Raw genomic sequence first — 17,807 nt, forward strand, 5'->3', positions numbered from 1 at the left:
ATTATTTTAAAAAAACCGACCAAGTGCGAGTCAAACTCGCGCACCGAGGGTCCCGTATTCGGGTTTTTTTCGACATTTTGCTCGATAAATCAAAAACTAAGTATTAAGTATGCATAAAAGTTAATAAAAATCTGTTTTAGAATATACATACTATAGGTAAAGCCCTTTCATACGATACCCCACTTAGTAGATAGTTATCTTACTTTGAAAATTGAAAATAGGTACTAATTATTATTTGTTCAAAATTCAAATTGCTATTGCGCTGGAATGGAACCTGTGTCATTAACATCGGCGTGACGTCAACCGAAATAAAAATATACCGTCGGTAAAAAAAATTTTTTAGAATAATTTATAATAATTTATAAACCTGTACAATTATTTTTATATGTATTATTTAGTTTTATTAATATTTTATTATTTAAGTAACCCTCGATTGCGGTAGAATGACAGATGTCACGATCGCAATCACCTCTGTAGGGCGATTGTCTAAAACCAATGTCACGATCGCAATCATTTCTGATTGGTTAATGCTCGCTCACTATTGGTTACAATGCATTGTTGCAACAAGAATCGCACAATTCAGCCAATCAAAAACAATTTGAGATTGTAATAATGATTGATGCAGGTTTTTAGACCAATCGCCCTACCGCCGGTAGGGCCACCGATTGGTTAACGCTCGCTCACTATTGGCTACGTACCTACAATGACATTTAGAATGTCATAACACTGTGTGGTCTTGACTCATATTCATCCAAAGAATTTGCAAGTACTACTACGTAATCTGTTTTTTCTGTTCCGTGTACGTAATGTATTCATCCAAGCATGGTACTCTATAATATACTCTTTGACTGTGTCAAATCAAATGTCAACAACTAAAAATCCTCTCTCCCTGTCAAGTGTCACCTAGTCAACTAATCAAAATAATGTTTAGCGCTTGGCTTGCATTTTGTTGTAAAATTAGATCATAATTTATACTTTAAATTGAGCTAGATACGTTTATCTTTCAAATCTACAACAATTATTCATACATGCGGCAAAGATCGTGTGGACTCTGGGTGGTCAAGTTTATTTTATACGTGTAAATCACGGAAAATGTTGTCGCGATACGTTGTGTCTCAAGTGAAACATAATTCCTACTTCCTAGTGGGTTTAGGGATAGGGCTTTGGCTTGCCCTAGCGACGGTGCCACTGGAGGAGGAAGTCGTTGCTTGCGATACGATGACGGTTGCAGCACCGGACGAGTATGAACCTCAACGTGAAGAGCGACCGTTGGGATCAAGGAGCCAACCTGGACGTAGTGTCCAAAGACCACGGTATTACAGCACTGAGCTTGGCATGCGGAGTGGACTGCTTACAGGTAAGGACTTCAATAGAAACCTTTTTTGCAAGATATTAATAATGCTCACAAGTTTGTCTTTGTGGGCTTAAGTTTATTAAAAATCCTGTATGAACTCTGTGATTTTCCAGAATAAAATGTAGCTAGCCTATACGAATATAGGCTCCAGGACGTGAGCTATCTTGCCTGTGACACTACATCATCCTAAAGTAGACCTAGTTATTTATTTGGATTAAATAATTTCATCTCATCAATAGTGCTACAGCTTATATTTCAGATTTACTTGACTTACCTAAGCAAGTTATATTTTCTTTCTTATTATATTATTTTCATATATATACTATGCTGACCTTTGCCATTTATTTCACTGCAGGTGTTCTAAGCTCAGAGGAAGTACTAGAAACACGAGCAGCAGCACTTAACCGCACCGCAGCACGTTTACAACCTGCCTTACGATTCTTTATAACTGCCAGTGCATTGCAGGAAGCCCCTGGTCGTGCCAACGTAGTAGGCTTCACAGACACAAGAGAAATGCTCAAACCGTTCCATGCCCTTAAGTACCTTGCAGATAACTACTTAGAAGAGTATGATTTCTTCTTTCTGGTGTCGGACATGTCATTTGTGAATTCGCGGCGTTTAACAGAACTGGTATCCAAGCTGAGTGTTAGTCAAGATATCTACATGGGCACCATTGCAAATGATGACACACAGTATTGTACTTTAGGTGTGTTATTATCGTTTTAATTTCTTTCATAATATAATTTGTATATTCCTTTTAGGCATTATTGCATTCTAATAAGCATTTGTTTAGTTAAATGCTTGATTCAAGTAAAAATAACTGACTGTATATCAGTTTTGGTTTTTTAAGTAGTATATACTGGGTGTGCTGGAGTAATGCAATTTATTTAGGAGTCAGTAATAAAATTAACATTATGATTTCTCTTTAAACTTATATGTAAATTAGGTAACACCCGTTACTTCATCTGTGTACATATAGGTTTTTAAAAATCTCATTAGATGATTTTATGGGATATCCACTATTGTGATAAGTCCACTACTTTGGCCATGTGGATTGTGGTTTTTGAAATCATGCGGGAACTCTTTGATTTTCTGGGGAATAAAGTAGCATATGTTGTTCCCGGAATGTAAGCTAAATCTGAACCTAATGTCATCAAAATTGGTTAAGTGGATGAGCCACGAAAACATGGTAGACAGAAAAACAGTTTCGCATTTGTAGTATTACCTGTGTTAATAGAGAATGGTCTGCAGGCCATTCTCTATTAACACTAGATGTGATCTACTGACTGTGCACAGATACTACTAGACTGTGCACAGATGAATCTAGCATTCATTAATAACATCAATTTGTTTGTACCAGAGGGTGGCATATTGCTGTCCAACTCGGTTCTACGTGCGGTGCATGGCGAACTGGACTGGTGTGTGAGAAACTCATATTCTCCACACCATCATGAAAACCTTGGTCGCTGTGTCTTACACGCCGCGCATCTATCCTGTGTCAATGAAGTACAAGTAAGCAATGCTGCATATGTAATTTTATTACTTAAACATATTTAGGTAGGTATATCTAAAATAAAAATCGGTAAACTTCTTTAGTGCCACTACGCACGGTCAATAGTTGCCCGGCAACTCAGTCGATAGGCAACTCAGATGAAGGCAACTAGGCTGGGAGACTAGCTTAGCAACTGGTGTTTCTTGTACAGTTGAGCAGAATGGATGTTGAAGAAATTGTAACAATAGTGTTGATAATGATAATTTTAAAGAGAAAAAGGGAAAAGAAAGCTAAACAGTTTTGGAATATTTTTTCATCTTCTAGTATAGTCATCCTTCCCCTCCATAATAAATTCAATAGATATCTAGTTATAAAATGTTCATAATTATGTATGGAACCCTAAAAGCGTGAGGCCTGACTCACACTAGGCTGGTTTTTCCTTTACAATTGGTTGGAATTGGAATATTGGTTGGAATATTCATCACAAAAGCCTGGACCACTTTTCTGCACGATGTCACCTCAAAAGTTGCTCTCGTGTGAATGCTGAAAGGAAAGCTCCCATAAAGACCTGTGTTAGTAATTAGTATAAGTTGAGAAGACTAGCCAGTTGCCACTGCGCAGCAACTCGCAGAGTCGCCCAGGAGGCCGGCAACCGTGCGTATACATTCGGCAACTTCTATAACGAACTTGAATCAGCTAGCGCATGCGGTACTGTCGTCGACTAGTTGCCCGGCAACTGTGCCGACCGTGCCTATAATCACTGAAGTTCTTTCATAGTCATCATCATCATCTCAACTCACCGCCGGCCCTGTGCTGAGTATGGGTCTCCTTTCAGAATTCAAGCTTCATAATATTATAGCATAGGTATTTATCAATATACAAAATAATTATACTTTTATCAGATGTCAGTATATGTAACCATAAGTATTACAAGATTGTACCATTAGCATTATCAGAACACAGAATTTTACATTTAACATTGGTCATAGTTATCACTATGACAAAGATCTAAAACTGGGAATTATGAAATTTTTGTTTTAAATATGTGTGAAAACATTTTTTTTTGACAAGCAAAAGTTTCGCCACTTCAGTTGAGAAAAAATTGCACCACACTTTTACAGTTAAATACAGTTAAATAATTTGTGGCTTTCATTATTCCTCCCGACTGAATTTCGGCCACGCCAATTTCCACAGACTTCACTCTCTATTCCCTCACTCATAGTCCGATGGGGCGGAAATCCATCGACTGGAGAGAGATCAGGCGTAGGACCGACGTGTACGTACTCTCTGGGGCACGTGGTTTACACACAGCCAATTTTCTAACTCCGTGCTAGTATTGAGAATTTTTTAACGGAAAAACCCAATAGTTATCTATGTTTGGTTAATAGTTAATCCAATAGTTGTCATTTTTGTCCTGTTTGCAGGGGGAGACCTATGTGTCAGTGCACGTGAACACAGCCGGCAATGGCGTTGGCGGTGTCCTGACTCCTGAATTGGCAGACGCTGTGGTGGTACAACCAGCTATAGAGCCTAGTCACTTCCATCAACTACTTGCTTACATCTCAAGGGTACGTAATTACTACTTGCAATGAACCACTTGTTCACGAAATTGTAAAATCCATGAAACAAATTGACCCTCTAGCTAGTGTAATACTGGCTAGTAACGTCCCACGGTAGGTGATTCTGCAGATTATTAAGTATGGCGATGTATGAAGGCTTAACTCACTTGTTTGTAGGAGTATACCCAACTAGTTTCCCCCAAACCTGGACCACCCTCATCACAGCGTGCCTTGCGTGTCGCAGCCCGCACAGCTTGCGGTTACCTGCCGCATCGCGAGCGAGGTTTATAGAATAAGGACAGTTTCGAAACTAATCGGGCATACTCTGACAAACACGTGAGTTAAGCCGTCATCACTACACTTCCATATTATGCGAAAGTGTGTTTGTTTGTTGGTTTGTCCTTCAATCACGTCGCAACGGAGCAACGTATCGACGTGATTTTTGCATGGGTATAGTTTATGGCCTGGAGAATGACATAGGCTATTTTTTATCCCAGAAAATCAAAGAGTTCCTACGGGATTTTTAAAAACCAAAATCCACGCGTATGAAGTCGCGGGCATCGGCAAGTACATTTATATTTATAGTGAATATCGATAGTTTATACGCTAAAATTTTAATTCATGGTCAAAAACAATCCTTTAGTACTGAATCTGCCATTGGTCATTGTTTCTCGTTTTATGCAGGTATACCTAGAGCGCGCTCAGATGAGCATAGCGCGCGAGCGAGGACAGGCTGCGCTGAGCGCGCGGCGCCATCCGCGCGGCTACCGCAACGCGTCGTGGCCCGCCGCGCTCAGAGATGATGCTGGCCTAGCTACGCCCAGACCACCTTCCAGGTAAACGTCATAAGGCCCCATATTTAAAAAAATTTCAATATTACATTAAAAGTACAGCTGAAAGTTCTCCTCTACTGGTTAAACTTCACTGTGTTACTTACTGGACATCGTTGTAGTGTTGCCTACTTATCAGTTTTTTAAAGATTCCTAGATTTTTTTTTTTTTTTTTTTTTTGTCGTAAAGCACTGTCACCAGTACTTTACTACCATTACAATCTAGCCTATGAAAGAGGCTAATAAGCAATATTATATTAACCTAAACTTATAAACGTACTTATACCTAAGAATCTGTCCATTGACTTAGCTTAGTTTATAGTTAAGATACCTTATTGGAAGACACTTTGTTCTTGTGTTCTTTAAATTGCACTAGCACTATGCTTTCACTTTGTTCGTGTGATCTTTGATTTGCACTAGCACTACACTTTCACTATAACTACACTAGCTCAAAAGGCTTCACCTTGAGTTTGGAGTAAGCTTCCTCTTGCCTCACTCGAAATACTCTATCAGATATATATGATTCTAATATGTTTGCAAATGGTTGAGGAAGTAATACTTTAAGTTTCTGAACAAGACCTTCATGCCAGACTTTATCAAAGGCTTGTGCTACATCAAGAAATACGGTTGAACAGACTTTCTTTTCTTCTAGTGTTCTTTCAATTATATTTGTTATTCTGTGTACTTGATCGATTGTCGAGTGCTTTTCCCTGAATCCAAACTGATGGTCAGGAATCAGATTTTTCTCATCTAATATAGGTTTCAATCTGCTGAGCAGTAGCTTCTCAAAAAGTTTTGAGATAATTGGTAGCAGAGAAATTGGTCTGTATGATGTAACCTCATTTGGTGGTTTGCCTGGTTTGGCAATCATAATTACTTCTGCAACTTTCCACAAATCAGGGACGTGCTTAATTCTAAATGCTGCATTAATCAGCGTCGTTAATTTTACGATTCCTTTTTTTGGAAGGTTTCGCAGGATTTCTGTAGTAATAAGATCATATCCTGGAGTTTTTTTTAAGTTCAGTTTATTAATCATACTGAGTATTTCCTTTGGCGTTACTAGTTTAATGGGAGAGTTTTCTTGATTTGTTTCCATCGTAGAAAAATCAATGTGCTCTCCTTCGTTTGGTTGAAATATTTTTTCGAGATGTTCTGCAAATCTTTTAGCTTTTTGCTCACTATTTCTTGCCCACATTCCATTTTCTTCTTTAATTGGAGGAATATGCATACATGGTCTTTTTAAATTCCTAGTTGCTTTCCAAAGTGAATATTCGGTACTCCTTTCACTCGTGAGGCTTTGGAGATAACTGTAGGTTGACGAATCATTAAAGTTTTTGATTTGTTTCTTTAGTGCCTTAGTCAAGTAATTCAGCAACCTTTTATCAAGTGGAGATCTTGAATGATGCCACTTTTTTCTTTGCCTTCTCTTTTCAATGATGAGTTCAAGGATATTTTTGGGATAAGCAACCACTCCTTGGGGCTTTTTCCTAAGCTTTGGTGTATTATTCCAAGCAGCCAGCTGAATATCTAATACAAATTTTCTTACTTCTTCGTTCAGTTGTTCCGAGTTTTTAAGCGGCACATTTAAGTTAATATTGTTAGTCAAATCCATTTTGAAGCTGTCCCAGTCTGTATTTTTGTTTACAAGACCAGGATAGGTTTCTTTATATATGATTGTGTCACTTAGCGTTAAGAGAATAGGAGAATGATCTGAATTCATGTCGAACATTTCATCAATGTCTAGATATTTTGTTGATATGTTTTTATAAATAAAAAAGTCAATTAGGTCTGGTATTTTCATCGTATCTGTAGGCCAGTAGGTAGGCTTACCTGTACTTATTACATCGCATTTTAAATCTTTAATGGCACTGAGTTCTCTACCTTTTGTAGTAGTCAATCTGGAGTCCCAAAAGGTATTTTTCGCGTTAAAGTCACCTCCAATAATAAATCTATGTCCAATTTTCTCGAGGAAGTTCACATAATATTCTTTTGAAATTGAATGCCTTGGGGGACTATATATAGCTACTACCGAAAATTCGTATTTTGTAGTTTTGACCTTCACAGCTACTGCCTGAATTTCCTGTTCCTCATATTGGAATTCTTGATAATGGTACAAATTTTCTTTAATTAAGATGGCACTGCCGCCTCTCGCTGTATTATTTGGGTGTATGGCATGGTACACTTTATAACTGTTAAATTTAATAAACGATTGCTTAGTAAAATGTGTCTCAGATATTAGACAAATATCAATCTTTAGTGTATCAAGGACTACTTGTAGCTCTTGTTGATGTTGTAGTAGTCCGTTTGAGTTCCATGCAAATATTTTAAGCTTATTATTCATTTTTTTGGCTTATTGGTAGCCTTATTAGCGCCACTTTCAAGTTTTTGCAATCTTTCGTCAAACGAGGACATGTATTTGAGAATTTCATCTAGTTTGCTCTCCATATTTCCCTGGGGCAGTTTTGTGCTTGGCAAATTTCTAGAGACTTTTTGAGCATAAGTTTGATGTTCACTTTTGTTCGTGTCTTCATTAGTTTTAATTATATGGGAATTAGTAGATTTCTCAGGTTTCGATGAACGCTGAGGATAAGATGAGGATGATTTTGATGATTTTTTAAGATTCTTATTTTTTAGGATCTGCATTTCTTTGGCAACCATGCAACCCCGATAGTTATCAGGGTGCGCTTCACCGCAGTGTAAGCATTTGGGTTTTTCTTCTGCTGGCTTAGTGCAGTCTCGAGTCAGATGTTTTCCTGTACATTTTACACACCTGGCCTCTCTGGCACAGTATTTCTGCGTGTGACCATATGCTTGGCATTTTTTACACTGAGGTACCAGTTTTGATGTTTTGATAGGGTGAATTTCAACTTTACACCCTAGAATGTGTTTAATGTCATAAATTTTATTTATATCTTCTACATTATTAAATGTTAGAGTAAACATATTAAGCGGCTCTTTATTCTGCCATCTTAGTTTGTTCACTGCATTTTCTATTTTATAACCCTTGCTTTGAAGGTCTTCAATTATTCTTTTGGGCTGGCATGAGGCAGGCAATTTTTTAGCCATAACACGAATAGGTCTTTCTTGTTTATTCTCATAGGAATGCCACAGAAATTGATTTTGAGTTAAGATTTTCGTCAAGGATCGGTAGGTGTCCTCATTGGTAACGTTTATTTTGACATTCTTTGCGTTCATCATTTTTAATGTAAAATCTGATGAGGCTTCGGGAAGATTTCCTGACAGTAAGTCAAAAAATGTTTGATAGTTTTCCACACCGGACACCATTATAGGCGGGGGTAGTGGTACTTTCTTAGTTTTCTTTTTTTCATTTTTACGCGTTTCTGTGTTTGACGTTTCGAATTCTCTACTCTGTGACAGAATGGGTGACGTGCTTAGTTTCCTTTTTTTCCTACTCTTCACTCTTATCCATTCTGTTTCTTGCGCAAGTTCCTCTTCGTCCGTATGATATTCAGCAGATGGACCCGAACTTTCTTTGTATCCGGACGTATCCATTGGGTTGTTATCCTTATTAGAAAGGAGCTTAATTTGTTTTTGGAGCTCCAAAATTTGCTGCTCCATTTTTTTAGTTATAAGCTGGAGTTTTTCATTTTCAGCTTTTTTTTCTGTAAATGCGTTAAAAAGCAAGCGCTCATTTTCCGTTTTTAATTCTATTTTTATATCGGCCATAGTTGCAGGAACCAAGTAGTATAGCGATGATTATTTATTTTATAATAAACCTGACGCGACGAAACGCGGAATTAGGTCATTTTGGCTCACGCACGGCCGCGGCGACGGTCGGATCGCGGCGTCAGCAGTTTTCGCTGTTATTGCGGTAAAGACACGGTCGGTTCAAATGAAAACCAAACACCAAAGATTCCTAGATGATGCCCGCGACTTTGTCCGCAAATTTATTTTGAAATCGGGTAAACGGATGGGCCGTGAAAAGCTAGCAGACACACACAGACACAATATTCTTGTAAATAAATAACCTAATCTTTTGTTATGACAGCTGATTAGCTGATAAAACCGTAGGTATTTTCTCTCTATTAGTTTAAATACTCATAAGTTTTGGAGACCTTCTATCTCTAAGTATGTCTGTCATTTTGTTATAAGGTTTGACCACTTGCGCTGGACGCGTTTCAACGCGACGCACGCGTTCATGCCGGACGACCATCGCGTCGTGGCTCCTCTCACCAGCGCGTACAAAGAAGCAGTTCATGTGAGTAACACTTCGATCAATAACATACAAGAAATGTTATTGATCATCAAAAACTTACCGTGGAAAAGGGTAAGTTAAAAATAAAAGGTGATTACTTCTCTTAAAAACACCGTATAGTAAAACGTTTAGATTTTAACATAATGTTCGAAATCTACAAAATAATCCTTACATTTCTTTAGGTAGACGCATATCCTAGGTTAAAACAGTGTTAGCCAGTATATTCCTTATAAAATTCAAACACTATATTCAGCCCAAAAAAGTCCTTCGATGTTCGTTTACTTTTGAATGAAACTGTTTCATAGGTTCCTGAAAATTTCTAATTAAGTGACTTTGCGGTTTTTGAAATGACCGATTGAACTATTGTATTTCTAGTTAGTATTGGAGGAGGTTCGCGCATGGGCGGCTAATAGATGGAGCACAGTGGCAGACGCGGAGGATACGGAAGTTGTTACTAAGATATCACCCAAAGATATTACGTTGGAAGAGGGCGCGTGGTGCTGGGAGCCCCCAGTGGCCTTGCGGTACAGGCTGTTGCTGAGACTACCTGCGCGGAAGGTACGCTTTTTAAAGACTAACCTCAAGTCCTTTTTTCCACGCACATGCAAACTGTGGAACTAACTCCCTTCGGCGATATTCCCACTAGATTTAAACATGGGGTTAATAAAGGGGTGGACCAACTAATTCCTGTAAGGCCGGCAACGCATTGGCGGTTCCACTGGTGCTGCGAATTAGAGGTGTCAAATACAGGTTCATGTGTGTATCACAATATTATCACGTGTAACAGACAAATATTTAATAATTATTAACGTTACATTATTTTGTTACAAAAAAAAAATGCTTGAACCGTGAGGCGCAAGCAGAAAAATGGGTGCAATCGATTTTCGACCTTATTGACATACGTCAGAAAACAGCATTTTAGCAATCTATGAATTATACTGAGCAAGAATATGACAAAAAACAACTTTCTCATAACCGTCAATAAGGTCGAGATTTGCTTGCACCGATTTCACCATGAGGCGCAAGCAGATAAATGGGTGCAAGCGATTTCCGACCTTATTGACATAGGGAACAACATTTTAACAATCTATGAATGATACCTACTGAACAAGAATATGACAAAAAACAACTTTCTCATAACCGTCAATAAGGTCGAGAACTAGGGTATAGCTTGTATTTGGGCGTTTTTCAAAAAAGTTGTCCCATTATAAAAGTCGTTGTCCGGCCACTTTGATGGTAATTTGATCAAACTTTATGAAAAAAACAACCTATTGTCTATGCTTACCAATATTGTTTAGTATTTAATCTTTTATAATTTAATATGTTAATTCATTTTTAAGAGTTTTAAAAACATAAAATACCAAAAAATAAAAGAGAGGAAGTACCTTCTGACATATGTCCCACTAACACCTTGTCAAGTTTAGAGTCAAAAATTATACCGTCCAAAAATATTTCATGAATATTTGAACACTGAGGTAGTTAAGTATGATACTAATTTCAAATTAAAGCCCTAAAACAAAGACATTACGATAGAATTTTATTTAAAAAATACAATTTATTTGCTGTCCCGTGAAATTGGTGTTAGTGGAATTTCCGCTTACGCTACCGGCCTTTCGAGGTCTTCGAATGAAAATTGCACCATTTGCAAAATATTTTCGGAATACTGGCAACATTATTAGTCTATGGTAATCGCCATGTTGTATTTTACAAAAGCAGTCGCCAGAAAAACGCAACAGAAGTGGTTGCCTCGACTTGGTTCAAAAAATTTGTTCCACCAACGATACTGATTTTAATAGGTAAGGTTTGATTGCGCATTTGTGTTTGTATGTTATTAAAGAGATTTGTTATTCTTTATTTGGAAAGTAAAATTAAATCAGTCTAACCTTTGATTATTAATATGTAATATTGATTTTGAATTTTTAAGGGGTTGTATACGTCACCGCCATTACGCTACCGTGAACCACAGTCGCGTGAATGGAATTGAAAAGTAACGTAATGGAACAATAAAGGTGTTTTCATAGGAAGTTGGATTGTCATCATCATCATCATTTAAACCAACATAAAAAAGATAGAGGTAAGTTTTTAACCTATGATGTATTCTGGTGTGTTAGGCTATATAAACCGCTGTAAAAATATTGCGGATGTTAATTATTTCAAAAATAACGGATGGTCTCCTAAAAACGTTTCCTCATAGCTACAGCCGTTCCAGGACCTCTCCTTACTGACCCACTCAAATGAACCAGCCAGTATATTATATTCTTTAAATTTTATAATTTAATAACTTTATAAAATATATGTTATAATAATTATTTAATTTACGTCTTAGATAGCCAGCCTACACTATTTCACTTGCAAAGATTTCTTTCCTGCGGGATATTCGGGATCAAGAGATGTCAATCGGTTCAGCAGTTTTTGCTGCAGGTTGTAACAAACGAAACTTCTCGTTTTATAATATTACTGTGATGATTAGCTACATAATAATATTTGATTTGTAATGCTATTTTTTTGTCTTTTTTGACCAATTATGCACGATGCCTTATGTTTCCTAAACGCGATTTTGTATTCCACTATACGTCACTGTCCCATTTTTGATAAAGGTTTATTTTTAGAGAAATGGCTATAAAGTCAGAGATATATAAATATTTTAATGTTTAGAAATGTTATTAAATAATTAGTTATTTGTCACAATTTAATATTAAAAGATTTATAAGAAAATAGTCAGTTTTTTATCAAAATTCTTTAGTACAAAACATCCAAAAGTAGCGTTAAAGAACATTTTTGTTAAAAACTTCAGTTCAATTTGATGTTATATGTTTAGTTTTAATTATTTTTAGAAGGCTGATTTGGTTAATTTTTCGACATTAAAGATAATTAATGTATAACTTGTTTTATTTCCCTGGAAATCCAATAAAAAGTCAGTGACGTAATGGAACTTCAATTGGGTGGTATCAAGTTAAAAATGAAAATATTTCCAATTATTACATTTATTTTTAATAAAATTTACTATTTTTATATAGTTTATACTATATATTTACAATATAATTACATTTTAAGGCAAAACTAAATTTTTATTTATGTGGAATTCCTATTACGCTACCGACAACTTTTTTGAAAAATGCCCATTTAACTCGATTGATTTAAATTTTAAATTTTACTCTTAATAGGTACCCAATCCATACCTTCGCGACAGGTCGAAATGGCAATCGGGGAGGAAATGCCCCGCACACCCGCACGGCCCCTGTGCTAACCCAGTGCGCGGTGTGCGGGGTGTCACCCCCGCCTCATACCCCGATTGCCATCTCAACCTGTCGCGGAATACAGTACCTAGTACCTACCTATGTATGTAAAAATAAAAACAAGTAGAACGATAAAGCAATGTCAAGTAGATACCTACAATACAATAGGTAGGTAAGTTTACCTAGTTACCTATAAAAAAATCTTTTTAGTAGGTAACTACTATATTTATTATCATACATTTCTACATATTTATTATCATACGAATTATAAAATGATGATGATGATTTCTAAAAAGAACAATACCACTTCACGTACCTAACCTATTACCTATAATACTTAAATGTATGATAATACCTACACTTTGAAAAACATTTTCTCATACGATTTATAAAATGACGCAAGTATTTCCAAAAAGAACAAATCTACTATAATAGGTATTATTAACGCGCGACACAAATCTATCACAACACAAAAATGTACCTAATCTACATTATTTTGCCTAATCTACATTACAATTATTCGCATTAAATATTTATCGACACTCAAGTTCACAAATAAATAAAACTGCATTCAAAATTTATTACGAAACAAACAAAATGATAAAAATACTAGCCGCATACTCGTATCATCACAGTCAACATGTAACAGGCCAATACGAAAATTCGATGTAATAATTATTCACCGTCGAATCGCGACGATATTTGTATTCAGCTGTACCTACCTAATATATTTTATTCTAATATCGTCGCTCGGTCGCGCCGCGCGCGGCGTATCAAAGATCGAACGCCTGAGTTATTTTTTAGGAAGGATTTTCTCAAATTTTCACTACTTATTATATATTGTATTCAATTTTGTTTTAATCTAAAAACGAATATCTTGAATACATTTATATATTTAATAAATTTATTAGGTACATTATTTTTTGACACCTCTACTGCGAATGTTCACTGGCGGCGGTAATCACTTATCATCAGGTGACCCGACCCGCCTTTTATTAAAAAAAAAAAGATTTCACATCAAAACGCTACTTATCGAGAAAATATTTGATAGGATTTAGGCATTTTATTCAAATCTGACCTCCAAATAATAACAAATCTTGTACTTAAGTACGACAAAAACCCGATAAGTAATATTTTAAATTTAACATTCCAAAAAATTTTTTTTAAATCCAATATGAGAGTAAATATGAGAGTAATATTCAAGGTTGTTTGACTACGAAAATGAAATTCATTTTCAAATCCAAGGTGGTGGATCTTTTCAATCGTTACTTGTTTCGCCTTTCGCGAGCACACGCGAGTGTAACTACACCCACCCCATTTTTTTAAAGAATACTTTTTGTATGGCAGGCTGATGGTACATCAAATCCTCGCGGAGCATTGGTCCAAGTGGAAGCCGCGCGAGCATTAGGCGCGGCTAGGCTTGCGCCCGCGCGCTACGTCACTGAGAGTGCACGCGTCACGCTCCTACTGCCCCTGCCAGTGGAGCACGCCCCCACAGCTAGCGAGTTCCTGCACAGATACAACACAATCTGCCTGCAGAAAGACACCAACACCGCGCTCGTCGTTGTAAGTGTATTACCTACTCTGTAGCTCGCTATGGCACGCTTTTACTGGTCAGGTTCAAAAGGACTAGAATCTAGAGCCATAAAGCTAATCGAGAAAAAACTTTTACTGGCCCTCCCAAATGTTCCTTCTCAGATTTCACATTGTGTCTGTAAAAAGGCACCAACACACATCATTGCCTCTTTTACGGTTTTCGCAACCAAAACACTAGATATAATATACTCTTTTTGGTAATCTGTTTTATATAATTCTAATATATTTTTATATAATTCTAATCGCTTGGCGGCAAAGCCGTGCCGCCAAGCGATTTAGCGTTCCGGTACGATGCCGTGTAGAAACCAAAGGGGTATGGGTTTAATAAAAACTGCCATACCCCTTCCAGGTTAGCCCGCTATCATCTTAGACTGCATCATCACTTACCATCAGGTGAGATTGCAGTCAAGGGCTAACTTGTATCTGAATAAAAAAAAATAAAAAAAATACTGTGTAAGCTGATTTCTTAATCCGTGCGAAAGTCTGTCTGTCTGCTAGCTTTTCACGGCCCATCCGTTTAATCAATTTTGACGAAATTTGGTACAAAGACAGTCTTCATCCCAGGGATGAGCATAGGCTACTTTTTGTCACGAAAAATCAAAGAGCTCTCACAGATTTCTTACTAATTTTGCATTCACTAAGTTGTTGGCATCATCTATTAGTACAAAGATAGCTTGGATCCCGTATTAGGATATAGGCTGCTTTTTATTCCGGAAAATCTATGATTTTTAAAAACGGTGAAGTCGTGACTCATGAGCATCATCTAGTGAAATATATTATCCACAGGTTATAGTCCCCAGAATCGAGTTGCCGAAGAATGCGGACAATTCAACATTGCAAGCAATACGTAAAACTGATAACTCAACACTACAAGTCATGCGCAATACAGTGAAGAATTTTACGGAGAAATACCGTAACTCGCAGATAGACATACTAGAGGCTCCGGATTTGCCTGTGCCTTGGGGGGAAGGACGCGTTTGGAGTGAGACGGAAATACAGAAGCATGCGGCTCGAATAGCCTTGACTACCGCAGTGCCGAAGTTACAGCGTGACACGTTAATACTGCTGTCCATGCCTTATATGGAGTTTACTGAGGACTTTCTAAATAGGGTATGTATCATATTAAAAGTGAATACTTATCACGAGTCTGACCCATAATCTCCACAACCAAAATATTTCCAAAATTCTCCACGTTTCTCAGACCGAAGTTAGCCAGTCAACGTAAATCTGTTACCTTTTCATTGACATAGACTAATTTTTATCCCGAAAAATCAAAGCATTCCCTCGGTACTTTTAAAAGCCATTTAAGTGATTATGATGAAATTTGGTTCAGAGAAAACTTGCATCTCGGAGACGGCCACAGGTCACGTAACACGTTTTATCTACGAAAATCAAGACGCGAGTATCATCTGATCTCTATCCGCGGAGGGCTCATTGTTACGTAATTCCATGCAAATGATAAAGACAAAACCAATCACAAACGAAATTGCTTTCGAATTGAATTTCGAATGTTTTCTGAAAACATGATTAGTTGTCTACTCAAAATGGTAACGCCCACTGGGTTTTTGTCTTTGTCATTTGTATGGGATTACGTAATAGAGAGAGCCCTATAATACCTTCTCGCCGTGGATAGATTATATTAACTTTAAATAATGTACAGGTCCGAATGAACACGATACGCGGCGAGCAGTGGTTCCTGCCGCTGCCGTTCGCGCGGTTCGCCCAGTTCGCGAACCCGCTGTTCGTGGACGCGGCCGGCGCCAAGCCCACGCAGAACACGGGCCGCTTCCCCACCGCCGCCGCGCCGCTTGTCATATCCTTCTACAGGCAGGATTATATTGCAGGTCATTATCATGTCTTAGGGCCGGCGCACATCTGGCGATACGCAGCACAAAACATTTTTCAATGCCAAACCGTTATCGCTAAATCAGTACTAATAACTTTGACTCTCACTTTCATGGGATTAATAGTGCTGCTGAAAACTAAGCAGCAATCTTTTTTTAGAAGTTCCCGGAGTCCCAGACAGTACCCGATAGGAAAGATTATAGAAAGAGCTTTGTCTCTGTCATTGAGAGTTGAGACCGAGAAAACCTTACATAGGTATGAGTGACCGATACGATGCTCTACGAAGCCGAAATACTGTAGGTTTCTCGTATGTAACCACCAAATTAGTACAATGAATCATTCAAACCCTTTTTATTTAATTCCAGGTTTAGAGTCGTGGCGCACAAATGGCGGGCCCAAAGACGTGGAAGCAGCAGATATTCTAGCCGCGTCCCCGTTGCGTTGTATCCGCGCGCCCGAACCTGCTCTACTGTTACCTCCACGGGCTGAGCCTTGCACCCCCTGCAACCCTATAGCACCCCCTCACAACACAACCTCAGACCCCGCAAGCGAAGCCCGTTCAGCGTGCTTGTTAAGAGAGCGAGATCGCGGCTTTCCATACCTTCAGCTAGGTGCCAGGCACGCTTTAGCTAAACTTCTACTGCAAACGCAAGCAGACCTCGACTGAAACGGGCAGGGGTAGAAGAAAGCCGATGAATTATGCCAATTACGCTTACGAATATATCGTCGTGAAAAAGCCGTCGCGATGGCACTTCCCTATTATCATCACGTATTATTCGTACATAAATTTTTTATTATAAGTATAGATTGTTACGGCTATACTCACGTATTTAGTCGTAACGTAATCCGACGGGTGGGTTCGAAACTAGTCGGGCTTACGTCGACTAAATTGTGAGTATTGTCATAACAATCTATACTTATAATGGAAATCTCTTACGATAGTTTAAACACTTAAACATATTATTATATTATTACAACCTAACCTATATATATATATATAACCTTTATAATTTTTACCTAAAGCAATTTAGTTTCCAACTCGTGCTTCAAAACTACTAAATACCGTCGTGAATTATACGATAGTCACTTTTACAACGATATTATATTCGTAAAAATACCTAATATCCGATATGTATTGAAAGATTTGTGAAAAAAATATAGTATCAATTTGGTGATATTTATGTTTGTGTTTTACTTTCTTCTTCCTCCTCACTAGAGCTGCTCATTATTAAAAACTAGCTGATGCCCGCGACTTCGTCTGCGTGGAATTAGGTTTTTTAAAAATCCCGTGGGAACTCTTTTATTTTCCGGGGTAAAAAGTAGCCTATGTCACTGCAGGTCTTTATCTATACCCATGCAAAAAATCATGTCAATCCGTTGCACCGTTGCGACGTGATTGAAGGACAAACCAACAAACCACAAACAAACACACTTTCGCATTTATAATAAGGGTACTGACTAGAGGATGCCCGCGACTTCGTCCGCGTGGATTTAGGTTTTTAAAAATCCCAAAAATATACCATCAGCTCGAAACTTTAGTCTAGTGTCGTCACTAAAATGGCGGCCACGCGCATTAGCAATTTGCGGGGTTTTTAGCTCGTTCTTGCTTGTAACTGCTTGTTCATGGTTTTGTGCGAATAACGGCTATCATGCAAGGCTATCATGTATATCACAATTCAC

At 37.7% G+C, this 17,807-nt stretch overlaps 1 protein-coding gene across 1 annotated transcript; it reads left to right on the forward strand.

Annotated features, from left to right (window-relative positions):
- Positions 1 to 885: 885 nt before the first annotated feature.
- On the forward strand, positions 886 to 17,307 carry Chpf (Chondroitin polymerizing factor). Its single transcript, XM_034970309.2, has 11 exons — positions 886 to 1,357; positions 1,710 to 2,060; positions 2,715 to 2,866; positions 4,271 to 4,414; positions 5,090 to 5,241; positions 9,348 to 9,453; positions 9,826 to 10,008; positions 14,034 to 14,252; positions 15,069 to 15,392; positions 15,943 to 16,126; positions 16,493 to 17,307. Exons 1-11 carry the CDS (start codon positions 1,093 to 1,095, stop codon positions 16,792 to 16,794), a joined length of 2,382 nt encoding a protein of 793 aa, XP_034826200.1. The 5' UTR covers positions 886 to 1,092; the 3' UTR covers positions 16,795 to 17,307.
- Positions 17,308 to 17,807: the final 500 nt, after the last annotated feature.

The sequence above is a fragment of the Maniola hyperantus genome, chromosome 7 (assembly GCF_902806685.2).
Source record: "Maniola hyperantus chromosome 7, iAphHyp1.2, whole genome shotgun sequence".
Lineage (NCBI taxonomy): Eukaryota > Metazoa > Arthropoda > Insecta > Lepidoptera > Nymphalidae > Maniola > Maniola hyperantus.

Bases quoted from the DNA above. Each gene is read 5' to 3' on its own strand.
- Chpf (XM_034970309.2), top strand. From the start codon at position 1,093: ATGTTGTCGCGATACGTTGTGTCTCAAGTGAAACATAATTCCTACTTC. The intron at 1,358-1,709 runs GTAAGGACTTCA...ATTTCACTGCAG, and splicing joins GCGGAGTGGACTGCTTACAG to GTGTTCTAAGCTCAGAGGAA. The intron at 16,127-16,492 runs GTCATTATCATG...ATTTAATTCCAG, and splicing joins CAGGCAGGATTATATTGCAG to GTTTAGAGTCGTGGCGCACA.